Here is a 17,689-nt window from a genome sequence, read left to right as displayed (position 1 = left end):
CCTGTGGAAATACAATGATGAGATAATCAGCAATTCTTTTCCCAAAAGGAGCTGCTCTTACTAAGTCTGCCTTGAATTTACAACTCCCATTGTTTGGTCGAATCTTGTTTATTCATCTGTTTTCTGAGAATTATAAGTAAGAACAATTCAGAAAACAAATTGTTAATTTGCATAACAAATAAGGAAATTTTTCTCAAAGAGATTTTATTGTTAGTTAGAGCTGATATTCAGCTGCACAGAGAAGGAGAAACAAAAACACAATCAAATAAATTGTTAAAGAGATTAGCTGCTATAAGTAGATGTGGTGGAGGAAAATAGCTGACTATGGAAAGTGGAGATTTCCATATTTTGTCATTTATGGTGGAATCAACCAAAATCAAAGGCTAATTGGGTATTGTCTTAGTGAGTTTAGGATGAACACCCACTGTGAGATCTTTTGCATGACACTCTTGTGTTTGGGAGCAATAGCAAAAAATGTCACATGCCCTCAATATTATCCCTACTTTTGTCATTGGGCTGTCCAAGATGATAATGGTCTTAGCAGGATCAGGGAGGTAAGGATGATTTCACATATGAGAATTAATTGGTCTATAAGGTGGATTTACAGTCAGGGCCAGAAATATTGGAACAAGGATAACTGTTTTGGCAGTTGGCCTCTGTACACCACCACATTGAAGTTGAAAGGAAACACACCCAGATGGGAGTGAAGTCAGGACTTCCAGCTGTAATTCAAGGGGTTTGACAGAAGTGGGGCACTAATCATTCAGAAAGGACAGCCAGTGGCATACATGCACCCCCATCATTGGTGGCTCATAAGTAATGGAATAAATGGCTGACAAGCAGCTGCATGGCCAAGTGTGGCCTGTTTCCCAGGTACCTCATGACCAATCCAGCAGATAAAATGCCTGGAGGTGGTTCTGAGTGTTACATGCATTTGGTAGCTGTTCACTGGAACTCCCAACATGAGGTCCACAGAGGTGTCCGTGTGAGTGAAGGAGGCCATCGTTAGGCTGAGGAAACAACATAAACCCATCAGAGAGATAGCAAAAACAGTGGGGGTGGCCAACACAACAGTCTGGAACATCTTGAAAAAGAAGGAATTAACTGGCAAGCTCAGCAACAGCAAAAGGCCTGGAAGACCACGGAAGACAACTAAAGTGGATGACCACAGAATTCTGCTCATGGTGAACAGGAACCCTTCCACAACATCTAGCCAGGTGAAGAACACTCTTGCAGAGGTAGGCATGTCAATTTAGGGATGTACGAAAGTGACTTACCTTTCACGGATTATGTTGATGGTGGGGGGGAGGCGTTCCATCCCTCCTCCCAGAATCCTGGACAGGGGGAGGCAATCCGTTCCTCCCCCCTGGAACCCTCAATGGCTGGCTGTGCTCCGCGGCAGCTCCGGATTTCCGGCCGCGGAGGGCTTGGGGCGGGGGGAACCGCGTACGCAAATGGCGGCGGCTACAGCCGCCATCATTTGCGTTCCTTATTTTTGGCCCTCTGAATCTACGTAAATATTTACGTAGACTATGACGGTGAAAATAAAGGGGAACACAAATAGCGTAGCGGGCGCTATTTGCGTCCCTTTGTGATTTACCATTTTAGCCTACGTAAATCTTTACTTAGGCTAAAACGGCAAATCAAAAAGGGACGCAAATAGCGCCCACTACGCTATTTGCGTTCCCCTTTATTTTCGCCGTCATAGTCTACGTAAATATTTACGTAGATTCAGACGGCCAAAAATAAGGAACGCAAATGGCGGCGGCCATAGCCGCCGCCATTTGCGTATGCATTTTTTTTTTTAAACCCACCCAGCCATGATAGCCTACGTAAAGATTTACGTAGCCTATCACGTCGTTGTTTTTTTAAAAAAACCCAGCCATGATGGCCTACGTAAATCTTTACGTAGCCTATCACGTCGTTTTTGTTTGTTTGTTTGTTTAACAAGACTGGAAATGGCAGCAGCGGCAGCCGGTCAAAAGACCAGCCGCCGCCGGAGCCGCCGCCACCCGGGAGATCCGCCCCAGATAAGTCTCGTCCCGGGGGGGATCCGCGTGGGGGCGTGGGGGCAGGCCATTCCGCCACGGAGTTCAGGGGGCCGAATGCACTGGCATTCGGCCTCACCGAGGCCCATGGCGGAATTCTCGGACATCCCTACATGTCATTGTCAACATCTACAGTAAAGAGACAGCTTTATGAATGTAAATACAAAGGCTTCACAACAAGGTGCAAACCACTGGTAACGCTCAAGAACAGAAAGGCCAGATTAGCCTTTGCCAGCAAACACCTAAAAAAGCCTGCCCAGTTCTGGAATAAGATTCTTTGTACTGATGAAACCAAGATTAACTTTAGGAGTGCACGAAAGCCACTTACCTGGTCTCGCAGCTTTTCGCAGTGGGGGGGAGGCACTTCGCTGCTCTCCCCCCGAAGTTCAGGCCGGGGGGGGAGGCTTCCCACCTCGCCCGGCCGAAATTCAGGCCGGGGAGGAGGCGCCTCGCCTCGCCCGGCCGTGAAATAAAAAGTTAAAAAAAAAACAAACGCCCCCGTGATAGGCTACGTGACGATTAACGTAGCCTATCACGGCTAGATCTGCAAAGTCAGCCGTGATAGGCTACGTAAATCGTCACGTAGCCTATCATGGGTGACTTAAAAAAAAAAAAAACGCGTACGTAAATGGCGGCCCCCATAGGGAGCCGCCATTCGCGTTCCTTATTTGGTCGCTGTAGTCTACGTAAATCTACGTAAATAAGGAACGCGAATGGCAGCTCCCTATGGGGGCCACCATTAGCCGTACGCGCTTTTTTTTTTAAGTCACCCGTGATAGGCTACGTGACGATTTACGTAGCCTATCACGGCTGCCTTTGCAAATCTAGCCGTGATAGCCTACGTTAATTGTCACGTAGCCTATCACGGGGGCGTTTTTTTTTTTGTTTACTTTTATTGGAATGGCGGCGGCGGCAGCCGGTCAAAAGATCAGCTGCCGCCCCTGACGAAGACCCGACGAACCGCCGCCGGGACCCGCTGCCAGGAGGGACATTCGGGAAAGGTAAGTCCCGTCCCGCGGGGGGCGGGGGGGCGGAGAATTTCTCCCCGAAACTTTTTCCGGGGGCCGAACACGTTGGCGCTCGGCCCCCTGAAGTTTCAGGGAGAAATTCTCCGCCAACCTTAATTAACTTGCACCAGAATGATGGGAAGAGAAAAGTATGGAGAAGGAAAGGAACAGCTCATGATCCAAAGCATATCACATCATCTGGCAAACATGGTGGAGGCAGTGTTATGGCTAGGGGTGGACGAAGGTCACTTACCTTTTCATAAGGGGAAATTTGACACCAACCCTGATGTAAAAAAAATACTCTGAGTGTATGCAGTTCTGCAATTTAAACTCACTTAAATTATAACACTATAAAGCAGAGCTTTCCAAACTTTTCATGTTGGTGACACACTTTTTAGACATGCATCATTTCATGACACGGTAATTCAGTTGTACTAGCAAACTGGAGGTTAAACTAACCCATTATAAGAGATACAGACACATACATAAATTGTAATAACGAAATGTATGGGGATAGAACATATCTCATGAAAACCTTTCATTTATATTCTTAAAAATATATGATTAAGATAATAACATACATTGTTGTCATTTATGAGTAACAGTATGTATATATGTGCAAGAAAATGTGAAAAATAAACAAAATTAACTAAAGTATTTACAATATATATTAGGACACATAGGCCCAGGTAGGAGCTCAGCTGCAAAAACACATGAAGTAGAGAAGCAAAAGTCCAACAAAAATGGTGTAAATATATATGTCTCACTACAAGGCTATATTGGTGTAAATATTTGCAATGCCTATGTCCAGAGCCCAGTTCCAGCACTCTCCGGTGGTACATTGCCAGCGGGTGGTTAATCCACAATTACAGCAGAGTAAAAATAAAAATAAATGGCAGAAATCAAATCATAAGTGCCATGTGGTAGGCGGCTTGCTGTTTGCCACATTGGGTTTGGGAGGGTGGCCTCCCTTCAGCCAGCAGCAGGCAGGTTGACTGGGTGACAGCCTGCAGCCGCGCTCACCTGGGTGATTGGGAGCATGCTAATTCTGAGGCTTCTGGCCTCCACTGAGTAGGGATGGGGGAGAATTTTTCCCCGAAACTTCGGGGGGCCAAGTGCCAACGTATTCGGCCCCCCAAAGTAGTTTTGGGGAGAAATTCTCTGCCCCCCCGCCCCCTGCCCGGGATGGGACTTACCTTTCCTGAATGTCCCTCCCGGCAGCGGGTCCCGGCGGCGGTTCAGCAGGTCTTCGACAGGGGCAGAGGCAGCAGCTGGTCTTTCGACCGGCTGCCGCCACCGCCATTCCAATAAAAGTAAAAAACAGAAACAAAAAACGCCCCCGTGATAGGTTACATGATGATTAACGTAGCCTATCACGGCTAGATCTGCAAAGTCAGTCGTGATAGGCTACGTTAATCGTCACGTAGCCTATCACGGGTGACTTAAAAAAAAAAAAGCGCGTACGGCTAATGGCAGCCCCCATAGGAAGCCGCCATACACGTTCCTTATTTGGTCGCTGTAGTCTACGTAAAGATTACATAGACTACGGCGAAAATAAGGGCAACGCTATTTGCGTTGCCCTTATTTTCACCGTAGTCTACATAAAGATTTACGTAGTCTACGTAAAGATTTACCAAATAAGGAACGCGAATGGCGGCTCCCTATGGGGGCCACCATTTGCGTACACGGTTTTTTTTTTTTAAGTCACCCGTGATAGGCAACGTGACGATTAACGTAGCCTATCACGACTGACTTTGCAGATCTAGCCGTGATAGGCTACGTTAATCGTCACATAGCCTATCACGGGGGCGTTTTTTTGTGTTTTTTTTTACTTTTTATTTCGTGGCCGGGCGAGGCGAGGCGCCTCCTCCCCGGCCTGAATTTCGGCCGGGCAAGGAGGGAAGCCTCCCCCCCCCGGCCTGAACTTCGGGGAGAGCAGCGAAGCACCTCCCCCCCACCGCGAAACAAGCTGCGAGACCAGGTAAGTGGATTTCGTGCACCCCTACCACTGAGCTCCGTTCCGACTGGCCAAGATGGCGGATGGCCCACTTGGTGCAGTCCCAGTCCCAGGCGGCATTTCCACCCGCGCGCTACTCTGGCTTGGCCGCACAGGAGCACGATGCAGAAGTCCGTGAAGGGCGCGCTCGAAATCTCACAGGGCTGGTGGCCGCTGCCACTTCTCCACGCTGGCGTCAGCCAAGCTCTGCTCCCAGGGTGGCGCCTCCCCTCCCCTCTCTTTGCCCCGCGCCGCTACCTCGCTGTACCGCTCCAACACCGCCAATCACGTGTGTCCTACGTCAAGACGCCACATGATCCTAAAGCAGCTAATGTTAAAGCAGCTAAGCCTTAGCTGCTTTAACATTAGCTGCTTTAGGAAGTTCTGGGGGAGGGGCCAAGGGAAGCAAACACGAGTAAGGGTGCTCCGTGGTGCCCTTCCACACAATTTTCTGCATTTCACGCGACACGCCTACACACTGCCGCCGACACACTAATGTGTCGCGGCACACAGTTTAAAAAGCTCTGCTATAAACAATACAGGAATAAAATGGACTTTGTTTCTGCTACCCTCATCACCTGCTGCTCTCTGGGTGGTCATGTGGGTGCTCCTTGGGCACCAGGTTCCAGGACTTTGGACCCAAGATCAAGCCCCAGCTGTACCACTGGGTGGAGGTGAATTTTTTTTTTAACTTTTGCTATGTTAAAAGTAGGGATGTACGAAAGTGACTTACCTTCTCACGAAATTGATTCGCGGTGGGGGGGAGGCGCTCCGTCGTTCCCCCCGAAATTCTGGCCGGGGGGGCACTCTGTCCCTCCCCCCCGAAATTCTGGCCGGGGGGGAGGCGCTCCGTCCCTCCCCCCCCGAATCCTGGCTGGCCGGGTGCGCAAATGGCAGCGGCCATTTGCGTCCCTGCAGTCAGCCGTGATAGGCTACGTAAATGTTTATGTAGCCTATCACGGCTGAGTAAAAACAAAAAACCGCACGTACGGTTGGGCACCATTTGCGTACACGCGGTTTGTTTTTTTGTTTTTTTTACTCAGCCGTGATAGGCTATGTAAACATTTACGTAGCCTATCACGATTTTTTGTTGTTGTTTTTTTTAAACTTGGAAATGGCGGCGGCGACAGCCGGTTGGAAGACCGTCCGCCGCAGCCGCTGCCGCCGAACCACCACCAGAGCTGCCACCGCCAGGAGGATTCGCCCAAGGTAAGTCCCGTCCCGGGGGGGGGCGAGGGGGCAGACCGTTTTGCCACCGATTTTGGGGGGCCGAATGCTCTGGCATTCGGCCTCCCCAAGATTTGTGGCAAAATTCTCTGACATCCCTAGTTAAAACACTCCCTGCAAATAGAAAAAATAGTGCAGCAGGCAAAGGGGCTGGCTTGATCCTCTGCTGCTAATAAACTAGTTTTCCACTTGCAGGAGCTTTTACATGGTGGGGGGTGGGGGTTCCACAGTTGTAATCCCCAACTACCATACAAAATGTTGCTGTTTGTCAGGGTTCCCCTTATGACCTGGATCCCCTGAGCAACTCCTTAAGGATCTCTTGCCTCCTTAGGAGTCCCACATTCCTTCTTTTACCTTCCCTTTTCCAATAACATGGGGTTTAGGCTGTAGGCATGGGATGATTGACACTCTAGACACAGGGTTTAACCACAACAGTTTACTGGTAAATTTATAGCTAGCAAATCACAACTAAAGGTATTTACACAATGGATTGAGTGATACAAAAGGCATTAAGAGAAAATAAAAGTTGCAAAATGCAAGTTCCTTTACCCTAGCTGTACTTAGACTTCTCCAGGCTGCTTTTCCCTGCTCTCTCTTCAGGCTCTAGTCCCCCCAACCCTGCTCTTACTGGCTCTCTCGTTCTCTTTATATACCCTCCTCCCTCAAAACTGAAAGTACTGTTTCAAATCTAAAGAAGTGAAACTTAACCGGGGAAATGAAACTACTCTTCTCAGGGATACCCCTTCCCAACAAAAAAACTCCAGGCGTCTAGGCCTGACCTTTTTCTTTTCCTTCCCTCTGTAGGCCTCAAACCTTCACACTGTTTATTCTTCCAGCTCATTCTGATCCATGTACAGATATAGCCTTTGTCTATTCTTAAATGAGGCCTATACAACTTGTGGCCCATGAAGCCAGTCACATACCAGCCATGTATAGGGTGGCCAGTTGTGAATCACCAAAACAGAGGACATGCCTCACCAAAAAAGAGGACAAAATATAACATTTATTTGCATAAAATTTTCTCTCACCGTTGGGTGGAAAATTATGATCAGGTGACCCATGTGCCTTGCTCAGGCTTCTGTCCAGGTGCTGTTGATGGGCAACTTCAAGGCCCAGCTTTTCTTTGTGAGAGTTTGTTATTTTTAAACCAGAATTGGACTGGACAGCCCATCAAACAGAGGACACCTTGAAAGTAGAGGAGAGTCCTCTGGCAGCTGTCCAAATAGAGGACTGTCTTCTGTAAAACAGGACACATGGCCACCCTAGCCCATATAGGTGATCCAGGGCAAGGATGACTCAAGGAGAGCCTTCTCCATACAAACCTGCCTGTTAACTGAAATGGTTTTCAGAAGCCTTGGTTCATGTTTCCCTAACAACTGAGATGCTGTAGGGGGCTAGAGTAGCCACTTAAACATTGCCAAGAAAAGAGGAAATGCAACATCAAAAAAGAGTACAAAAGTAAATTTGATTAAATGTTGTGTTTGCTCATATATATTTATAGAAGCAAATTTAGAAATAATTACTGTAATTCAAATAGAAATAAAATGCATCTCACCATAGTGGGGAAGACAAGGTGGCCTGTGTTCCTTTCTGCTCCATCTGCTCTCCAGTGCTCATTGTTGATGGACAACTCTACAAGCCCAGTTCTCACTTCTTATGGTTATGTTTAACTCCGGTTTGGACTGGACAGCCCTTTAAACAGAGGACAGTCCTGTATAATGTAGGACTAAGGGCAATCCTAGAAGGTGGTTCAAGCAAGATGGGGTCTTCTGAATATTGTTGCCTAAACTATGGAACTCTCTACCAATGGAGGTTTGCCTGTCTTTCTTGCTGATAGATTTTAGGCAACAAGTTAAAACTATATTATTTTAGAGAGTGTTTTTGGCAGAATGTAAACAGCTGTTGCTCCTCTTCTTGTTTATTAGTTTTTAGTATTTTATTGTTAATGATGCTGGTGATACTCTTTTGTTATGCTGTTTTTAGTGTCATTTGTTTTTAAATTGATGTTATCTGCTGGAAGAAAATGAGAGATAAAAATATTTTAAATAAAATGAATATAAATATATTTTGGCCTGCCAAGTGCTACACACACACACACACACACACACACACAATTTTGCAGTTCTAGGCAGACAGTGTAAACAGGAGGTTTATCAAGCTCTGGTAGTCTGCCATATTTGGCTTGGTGGATCACAAATTCTGCAGGCATGGCTTAACTGAAATTGCAGCTTGGTAGGATATAACTTCATCAGAGTTTAAATCTGCTTTGATTATTTTGCTCAGCGTCAATACTGCTGGGGCTGGGGCCTGAAAGCAGGCCAGTTGTTCAGAAGGCTCAGGAATGACTTCCAGGGAGTCTGTAGCAACTCAACCTACCCTGAGGGACAAAGTTGCTCAGACTGAGGGAGCAGGCCCCAGACAACAGTTACATAACTTATGTATGTATATCCCACCTTTCCGAATATAAATCCTTCCAAGACAGCCAACAAGTAATGTTAAGATACATTAATAAAATTACAATAAACAGTATTAAAACATAACTCATTCAGTTCCTTCCCACAGGGCAGTTGATGGTAGAAAGCCCTGTGGGAGAAGGGAGAGGCAGTCCAGCTGGAACAGGCTCTGAGGTGGTCTTCATTTCCCTCCCTCCCTTTCTGGGAATCCAAAGGCTGCCAAATTGGACTTTACTGGTTCCTCAGCTGACATTGCTGAGTTTGAAGTAAAGCTTCAGTAACCTCTGGCCATCTGTAGAGCAACAGCAATTAGACCAGCAGTTCTGTCTAGGGGTGGACGAAAGTCCCTTACCTGTCCTCGAAGGATGTTCGCGGTGGGGGGGAGGCGCTTCGCTGCTCCCCCCGCGAAGTTCAGGCCGGGGGGGGGAGGCTTCCCGCCTCGCCTGGCCGCGAATGCGAAAGTTTAAAAAAAAAAAAAACGCCCCCTGATAGGCTACGTGATGATTAACGTAGCCTATCACGGCTAGATCTGCAAAGTCAGCCATGATAGGCTACGTCAATCGTCACGTAGCCTATCACGGGTGACTTAAAGAAAAAAAAAGTGCATACGCTAATGGCGGCCCCCATAGGGAGCCGCCATTCGCATTCCTTATTTGGTCGCTGTAGTCTACGTAAATGTTTACATAGACTACAGCGACCAAATAAGGAACGGGAATGGCGGCTCCCTATGGGGGCCGCCATTATCTGTACGCGCTTTTTTTTTTTTTTTTAAGTCACCCGTGATAGGCTACATGATGACTGACGGAGCCTATCACAGCTGACTTTGCAAATCTAGCCATGATAGGCTACGTTAATCGTCACGTAGCCTATCAGGGGGCGTGTTTTTTCTTTTCTTTTATTGTAATGGCGGCGGCGGCAGCCGGTCAAAAGACCAGCTGCCACTCCCGCCCCGCTCGAACACCCGCCGAACCGCCGGCCGGACCCGCCGCCGGGAGGGACATTCGGCGAAGGTAAGTCCTGTCCTGGGGGGGTGCGGGGGCGGGGGGGGTTGGAGGATTTCTCCCCGAAACTTGTTCGGGGGGCCGAACACGTTGGCGCTCGGCCCCCCGAAGTTTCGGGGAGAAATTCTCCGCCATCCCTAGTTCTGTCTGCCTGAAAGCTGCCCTGGTGGCACAGGGAGTTAGGGCCATCGGCCATGTTGCCAGGGATACTGAGTCAACATCCTGGGCTGCTTCCAGAGGGAGGGCTCCTAACAATACCAGTCTAAAAAGTATTGTGTGGTTGCACCTTGGCCATTTTTTTTTTCTCGCAAGGAAAAGATGGAACATGGGGTAGAAAAACATGGGAGGGTTACAAATTGCAGACGATATCATCTGGAACCCCTGTAAAATTCTGTGAATGAGGCAGGGCAATTGCACAATAAAAGCCTCATCTGGAAGTACTCTTTATGCTTTTTTTTTGCACTTACAAATATGCATATTAGACCATTAAATATAGAATCCAAAGGTGAAAGAAACAAATTCACTGTTGTAAACTGAGGAATCTCAGTACTTATGAAAGCCAACTTCACGTGACTTCTCACAAATTGATAAGTTCTTCAGAACAGCTGGAACAACAGTGTAATATTTTTCTCAGTTTCTTCTTTTTGGGCAAGACCCCAGAAGGACAACTGAACCTTCAAACTGGGGAATATTTGCATTAGTTCTTCTGAGAAAGGCAGCCTTTGCAACTGTTGTCTCCGCATTTGACTTTTAAAGTGTGTTTTTCTTGTACCGTTGCCATGAGCATCTTTTGCCTTCACTCTGGACTGGAGTCAGAGCATGGAGCCAAGGCACATTTAGTGATCTTTTGCACCCTCCCTACTGTAAACATGACATCACAACAGTAGAGCTCTTTTAGCACAATGAGTTACTCTCAGCCACTTACACTAAATTAATAACAGACAGTTGTCTCTACCTTCCCAAAAGGGTGTGTGCCCATTCCCCTTCCTTATAGTCAAGTTGCTGGTTTACATTTGCCAAAGGGTGAATCCTGTTGTCCAGAGTAACTGGCATACCAAATAACCAAACAAAATGCAGGCCATCTTAGTAAATAAACTAAATACACATCCAAAGGTGTTCTGAGCAGGGATGTGCAAAGCCAGTCCCTCTATTTCTGTCAATTTTCCACAGTCTTAGATATTCACAAAACTAATTGAGTGTCACAGCTTGCAATCCTATATTTCCTTACCTGGGAGTAAGCCCAACTGAACTTAGCAGGACTTACTTCTAAGTACACATGTATGGGAATGTGCTGTCAGATACTGCTTTTAGTCACTTCAGGCATAAATTGGAATCCCGCTTGAATGCCAATGCTGTCTTTTGTCTACAATGGGATGTACATCCAGCTAACTTGTACAACAAGAATTTGTGTGCCCAGCGTCCTGATAATTTAAATTGGACAGAAGGTGGAGTTAGATAATTGTCCATGCCAGTGCAATTACAGTATTTTGGAAATCAAAGCCGCAGGGTATCTCCACCAGCAATTTACTCCTAGCTGGCTGTGTGTTGTGGTCGTTAGGGATACATGACGTCGTGGCCATCCAGCAGCCACCCCGGAGCTTATCAGAGAAAAACTGGATTTCCTGAGACTTCTTAAAGTCCAATTCTTTTCCTCAAGTCGGGTTCTCCGTGGTATAGCTGTTGTGTGCCCCAACCCCCGTATTTACCTGAGGTATGCTAGCCCTGCCCAGGGGTGTGCCTTGACCCTGGTCAAGGGGTGTTTCCTGTCCCCTGTGTTTCCCAGCACAAACCAATTAGTGTCTACTCAGAAGTAACTCCGATTGTTCTCAGTGAGGCTTGTGCACATCAGAATTTACAGAGATCCCCCTTGAAATACAGATTTGAAAACACTGATTCCCTGAAGCCTGTAAAGCATTTTACCAAACTGGTGATTCTCCGTGGCTTGGTTTATTGACTTAGGAAATAACTACTTCACACCTTTGTTATAAAGACCCTACAGTTAGAAAGCAGGCTGGTCTCCCATCCCTGTGTTCCCCTCCTCTGTCCCAGCACAGGTATATGTGTGTCTATTCAGAAGTAACTCCCATTGTGATCAATGAGGCTTGCTCCTGAAATGTAGGTGCATCTGGAATTCCAGGGGAAAGGAGAATGAGGGGGGGAGACTCTCTTATTGATTGAGCAGCCTATGCCAGTCAGATGACATTCACTCCACCACCAGGGAGTATATTCTGTGAAGCAATTCTTACTGGTATGGAGCACTTGCTCATGGAGCCCTGCATGGACCAAAGACCAGCAAAGCTGATTCCTTTAAAAAAAAAATCTGGTACTCTTTCATTCGCTTCTCCTTCCATTGTCGTGGAGACACAGTCCTGGTCAGGGCCAGTTTACTGAGACATCTTTAGTTCTTTTGAGTCCCTTCCTCCTCCTGTGAATCTCATCCTTAAACACATACATACATGTTTCTTTTCTCTGGAATTTCAGCTTATTTGCTTAATTCACAGGTTATGGGCATCAACCTCATCAGGTTCTTGTTTAAATCCTGTTCCTTTGTGGCCATTTGAACATCCCCCAGTTTTACATCACTGTCTCTCTTCACTTTCTTCTTGTGTGCTCCTGTAACCATGAGAGTGTACACTAGTCCAAACGAAAGTCATTGAAGCTGCACAGATGTGCTGAAAAAGTCCCTGAAGCTCCACAAATGTGCTGAAAAAGTCCCTGAAGCTGCACAGATGTGCTGACTGAGTGACGTCAGTTGTTACTTGGACACTTTGTTGACCTGTCAGCTCACTTCACATTGGTGAAGGGCAAAGCTTGTCCTAAGGCATGGCTTATCCTGCTCTGTTCTTAAAGGGCCATCAAGAGGCTTTCAGACTTTCTGATATTCATGTGGTAGCACTTGCCCAACAACTCCATTAAAAGAATATACATTCACTAATTTAAACTCCCCAAATTTGAGAGCTTACTACTTTCTTGTCCCTCTTGAAATGTTCAGTAGTCTAATTGCTTGTTGACATCCTGATGAGCTCCTCTCATTTTTCCCCCCCTGGAACCAACTGAGTAGGTAGCAATTTCATACTGGACCAGTTTGTTGCTGGACATTGTGGGAGGGAGGAAATCCTAGCAAGACAATTCTTCTTTAAGGGAAAAGGGTTTATGATATTGCACAAAATGCAAACAAGGTCCCCATCCTCCCCATCCGTATAAATCTGAGAGAGTGGACAAGGAAGAGAAAAGCGAGGCACATGGCAAGGAAGATAAGTGGGATATAGGAGGCTGTGCTCAAGGCAACTAGGAGGCTCTGCCTACAGTATAAATCTCTTATTCATGCACCATCTGGCCATATGCGTTTTTGAAGAGCTGTATGTTGCAGCAGGGAAATTTACACCTCTTCAAACTGGAACCAGCTCCAACTCCATGACACTGCAGTTACAGATTACAGTTTGCAAAGCTCTTAAAACAGATCAATAGTAAGATAAAATGTGAGTCAAGCCCAGTTCTCAGAGTAGACACTCTTGTGCTAACTTGTGGCTACCAAGCTGCCATTTGCCAAGGCAGTCACATGGAGGCCATAGGCTGGTGCAGACAACATCACTGGAAGGCCTGACACGGACAGTCCTCGCTGAGAAGATGGGTTTCACATGCTAAAGTTGGTACACAGGAACCATGATCTATACATGGCATCAGCAGCTAGTGTCCGCCATGTCAGGGACAGTCATGAGAACTGGCCCTGAGAAGCACTGACTATTAATGAAAAAATGAGTGTAACTATCTTTTGAAAATCCTTGCCAGAAATGCAATTAATCTTCATGTTGTATTACTATGTACAGTGGAATTGTGTTGTTGTTGTTACCTATATTCATAAAAAATGATAGAAATCTCCTACCCTTGCCAAAAAAAAAAAATGGCAGGGGGATGGAATTGACCTCCCAGCTCAAAAATCTGGCAGTGGTCAAGGGTCTCACACATATGTGCCTTGGGCCAAGGAGCTTACAATTTGAATTTCAACCAAAGGGGGGGGACAGTGAGAGGAGAGGGGAAAGTGAGTGGCAAGAAATATAGGGATATGCGCAAATGCAGGTACACATACCTAAGCTTATATTTTAGTCCTATGTGCTCATACTTCAAGGTAAATATATTTAGTATCAGGCTGGCAGTTTTAGTAGGAATTGAGGGCAAGTGTAAAACTAAAGGCTGCATAGAAGAGGAGGTTGGTTGTATCATAGCTGTAGTAATGGTATTGGAAAACATGTTATTATGCAGATATATAGGAACCTATATTTCCACAGTAAAACTGCTTTTACCTCCCTCACCCTCTCTCTTTTTCCTTTTAATTAAAGGAAAACCATTGCAGAAGGATAAAAATCCTAGGGGACTGTTACTACTGTGTATCAGGACTGACCCAGCCCAAAACAGATCATGCCCACTGCTGCGTCGAAATGGGATTGGATATGATTGACACCATCACGTAAGTTCTCCACATGCTTGCATGCCTCATGGGAAACGTTATCACTCCTTCTCATGCAATGGCCATGTAATCAGCTGTTCACTGTCACTGTGCTCATTTGAGCATTTCTTCTCACCCTGTTTATGCTGTAAGATTTTTTTTTTTTTTAGCACAGTGTGTTTTAAGCAGAGTTCCCCATCCATTTAATCACCTTCTGACACAAACCCATGAATAGCGGCAAGGGAGGAAAACTGCAGGATGCTCTCATTGTCATAGGCATGCAGACTTTATAATCCACCAAGTGAAATGCAGCCCACCAGGGACTTCATCTCCGCCTTTGCAGTCTGCCTGTGACTGCAAAAACTGGGTCAAAAGTGTTTAAGCATCTGGAAGGCCACCATACATGGTCTGCATTCAGCTTTGTGGGTCACAAGTTGTGCAGGCCTGCCTGCATTATCATTTCCACAGTAGTGGGTGCTGAGTGAGTAAAAAGCTTCCAAATGTTTATTTTATAATGAAACTGCTACAAGTCTACCCACCAATATGAAACCAGGGGGAAGTATGCAATGGGCAGCACTGGAGATATAGGAATGGGTAAATGGTACAGATGTTCGTGGGGGCTTGCATTCGAGATTTTTTTGGTGGGGGTGGGAGGTACTTTGGGAAGGCTTGCAAGAGTTCTTCTTTCTGTATGCTACGCCCTGTTTCCAGCCCTTGCCCCCAGCCCCGTTGTAACCTCCAGCATTGTTCCTGCTGTGCAGGGAGGGGTTTACTTAATCTGAGTGCCTGAAATGGCGGCAGCATTTCTCCATAGTAAAATGTTCCTTGATGTCTGTTGAGATGGTTTTCTCTTTTGTTTCCAGAATGCATGCTGGAGAAAGGTATCCCCCCCCCCATCTTTTTTCCTTGTCCTAGTGCTGTCCACTGAATGTGGAATTTTCATAATAAACCCCAATAAGTAAGCTCCCTAAGCTTGTTGCCTATCAGTGCAATCCTAATTCCCCTCGGACAGCTAAGGGCAGTTAGAATGGGGCAGGATTGCCCCAGTATTGGCAGAAAGGAGCTCCACTAGCAGGGGACACATCTGCTACAGGCACCCTTGGCACATCCTGAGAAAGCTCTGTGAATGTAGATGTACCGCTGGTGATAGCCCCCAAAATAGGATGTGTGGGGGGCATGTTGGAGGTACCATTGGATCTACTGGATCCAAAGCCCTATTATTCCCCTGAGAGACCCCAGGATTGGGCCCTGTAGTGAGTTGGTTAGTGAACAAAACTGTGGACTTCACAGAGTTCTTAGGTGCTGGTAGTAGACATGTGTAATTTAGCTTGACCAGCAGTTTTATAGTTAAGTTAGCAGGCCTTCTATACAAGGCCTTAATTGGTTCCGAGCAATTACAGCTCTATATGTCAGCATTTGGACACTACTAGGCCATTGCCCAATTAAAGAGATAAGGGTGTGCTGCCTTGATTCTCACAGAAGAGCTGGGAGCCCCCTCCCAGGAGTTGGAATGTTGAAGCCGCTCTTTGCAATTTGTTTCCCAAGCTGGATGCTTCGACCGGGAGAGCTCCCTCCATCTCCTAAATGTGTGTGTGTTAGTTTATTGCTTTGAGGGGGCAGGGACAAGTGTTGCTCATGGGCTAGAAGGAGGCATCAGAAGCTTATAAGGGCCAGCTTGCTGGCCTGCCCTTCAGTCTCGCGCTAAGGAGTAATATGCATGCTGCTGGCCTAGAGAAACTTGTGGTCCTGAGCAACGGCCTTCGTCTATCTTGGGCACCCAGATAGACATTCATGGTGTGGCAAAGAGCTGCTTTGTCACCTGCAAAATTATCGGATAGTTCTAGCATAGAGAGAGAGAGATAATTGATATGAATCTGAGTCCCTAGAAATTAAGGCCTTCCAAAAGTGATGTCCATTTAAATATTTGCTTGAAAACAATCCTTTGCAATGTTGCATTGTTGAGGCATGTTTGCTCAGTTGCATGACAGGTTAAAATTAAACATAATAAGATGGTTTCAGCAATTTTCCTTTGATACCAGCACTTGAGTTTGTTGTCAGTTGTCATTGCAGTCTAAGATAAATTTGCATTAGCCAACAGGGAGATTTATGACAGAAGAAAACATGAGTAAATGAGTGTCAGGTAGAAGATAAACAAGCAAGTGATATAGTTTGACTGCCTGTCAGTGGGTTGATTGCATGCACGCTGTATGCTGTCTTTGAAAAGGAGTGTACTTCTTCAGCACAATCTGAACGGAGGTGACTAGAGCCACCTAGTGCAATGTTGAATTGCTCCACTGGAATGTTATCTGGCTGCATAGTTGCCAGTCAGCTTGAAAATGAAATGAATTCTGTGAAGGAATCTGCTTAGAGAAATGTCATTTCAAGAGACTCCAGTGTGGGGGTTTTCTGAGCAGAAATCATCTGTAAATGCTTTCTGACCCACTGTTCATTTCTGGTCAAAAGCCAAGTAAAATAGAATGAGTTGAAATGGCTGCATATTCTTCAAGAACATGGAATTCAGTTCCCAAAACTTAAATGCAGAATTTGCTTACAAAAATGTTAGATGTCTTCTGAATATGAAAGATAAAACTATCTAAAGCTATAATGGTTTTTTTCTGTTGTGTTTAAGGGATGAAAGGAAAATCTGGGTAAGGGAATTCCAGCCATTTAAAAATCAGAAATGAGGGTACTGCATACAGTGTTATACTATATCATAACCCATAATGTATTGGTAACCTGCTTCCTCGGGGACACATGTATCTGAGATGTCTCTGAACCTGATTATGTGTCATGAGAGTTCTTTAGGAACAACAGATGATGAGTGAATTAGTCTGGTAATAGGGGAACTGCTTCCCCCTTCAGAACTTGGCTCTGTTCCTGCTGGAGGACAAACTGCTATCTGTTCATTAGTACATTAGTCAAATTAACAGGAGCTAGTGTGCGTAGCTTAGGTTTAGATAGTGGGGTGATCCACTGGGTAGGAGCACAAGAACTTACAATGGTCTGGTGTTCCCAGGCCTTTGTAGGGGCTTCACCTAGGCAGGAATGCAGGGAGATACATTTTTAAAAAGGGTACCCAGTCTGAAATTTCTAGGGGAACTGAGGAAAGTGGCTGCCAGCAAGACTCAAAAGCACAGCCTAGCACATCTAGGAGCTCTGTGGCATTCAGGGACTAGGACACCCTCATCTCCATTTCAGTAGAAGCTGGGTATCGGTCCTGACGTTTGAGAACCATTGCCCTGCCTCAGCTGTTGGCCTTTGCCAGCTTGACAGATTTAGGTGGACTAAACAGAGGCACAGAGACAAAATGGAAGTGCTCTGGCAGCAGTATTATAATAAGATCAATGTATCGAAGAACCTGAGAATTTTGTATGCTTTGATTTGAGCCAAGCTGCATTTTTCTGTTTTAATTTTCATGTCTAAATTTGTATGTTCAATGGGTGAAAACCTTTTGTTGAAAAACTGAAATTGCATGGAACTCTAATGCATTTCCTTGCTTTTTGTCCAGCCCTA

At 46.0% G+C, this 17,689-nt stretch overlaps 1 protein-coding gene across 5 annotated transcripts in view; it reads left to right on the top strand.

Annotated features, from left to right (window-relative positions):
- The window catches only part of ADCY1 (adenylate cyclase 1), a 221,259-nt gene that overhangs the window by 131,999 nt on the left and 71,571 nt on the right, over positions 1–17,689 (top strand). For all 5 annotated transcript variants that reach the window (XM_084857746.1, XM_084857743.1, XM_084857742.1 and 2 more), the window contains one exon: positions 14,070–14,197. In XM_084857746.1, the coding sequence (XP_084713872.1) occupies positions 14,070–14,197 (128 nt within the window). The remainder of the gene's footprint in view (positions 1–14,069; positions 14,198–17,689) is intronic.

This window comes from Heloderma suspectum, chromosome 5 (assembly GCF_057233095.1).
Source record: "Heloderma suspectum isolate Gila_16-S chromosome 5, 16-S_ref, whole genome shotgun sequence".
In the NCBI taxonomy this organism is placed as follows: domain Eukaryota; kingdom Metazoa; phylum Chordata; class Lepidosauria; order Squamata; family Helodermatidae; genus Heloderma; species Heloderma suspectum.
Note: the sequence above shows the minus strand (reverse complement) of the source record. Positions and strands in the feature narration are given on the sequence as shown.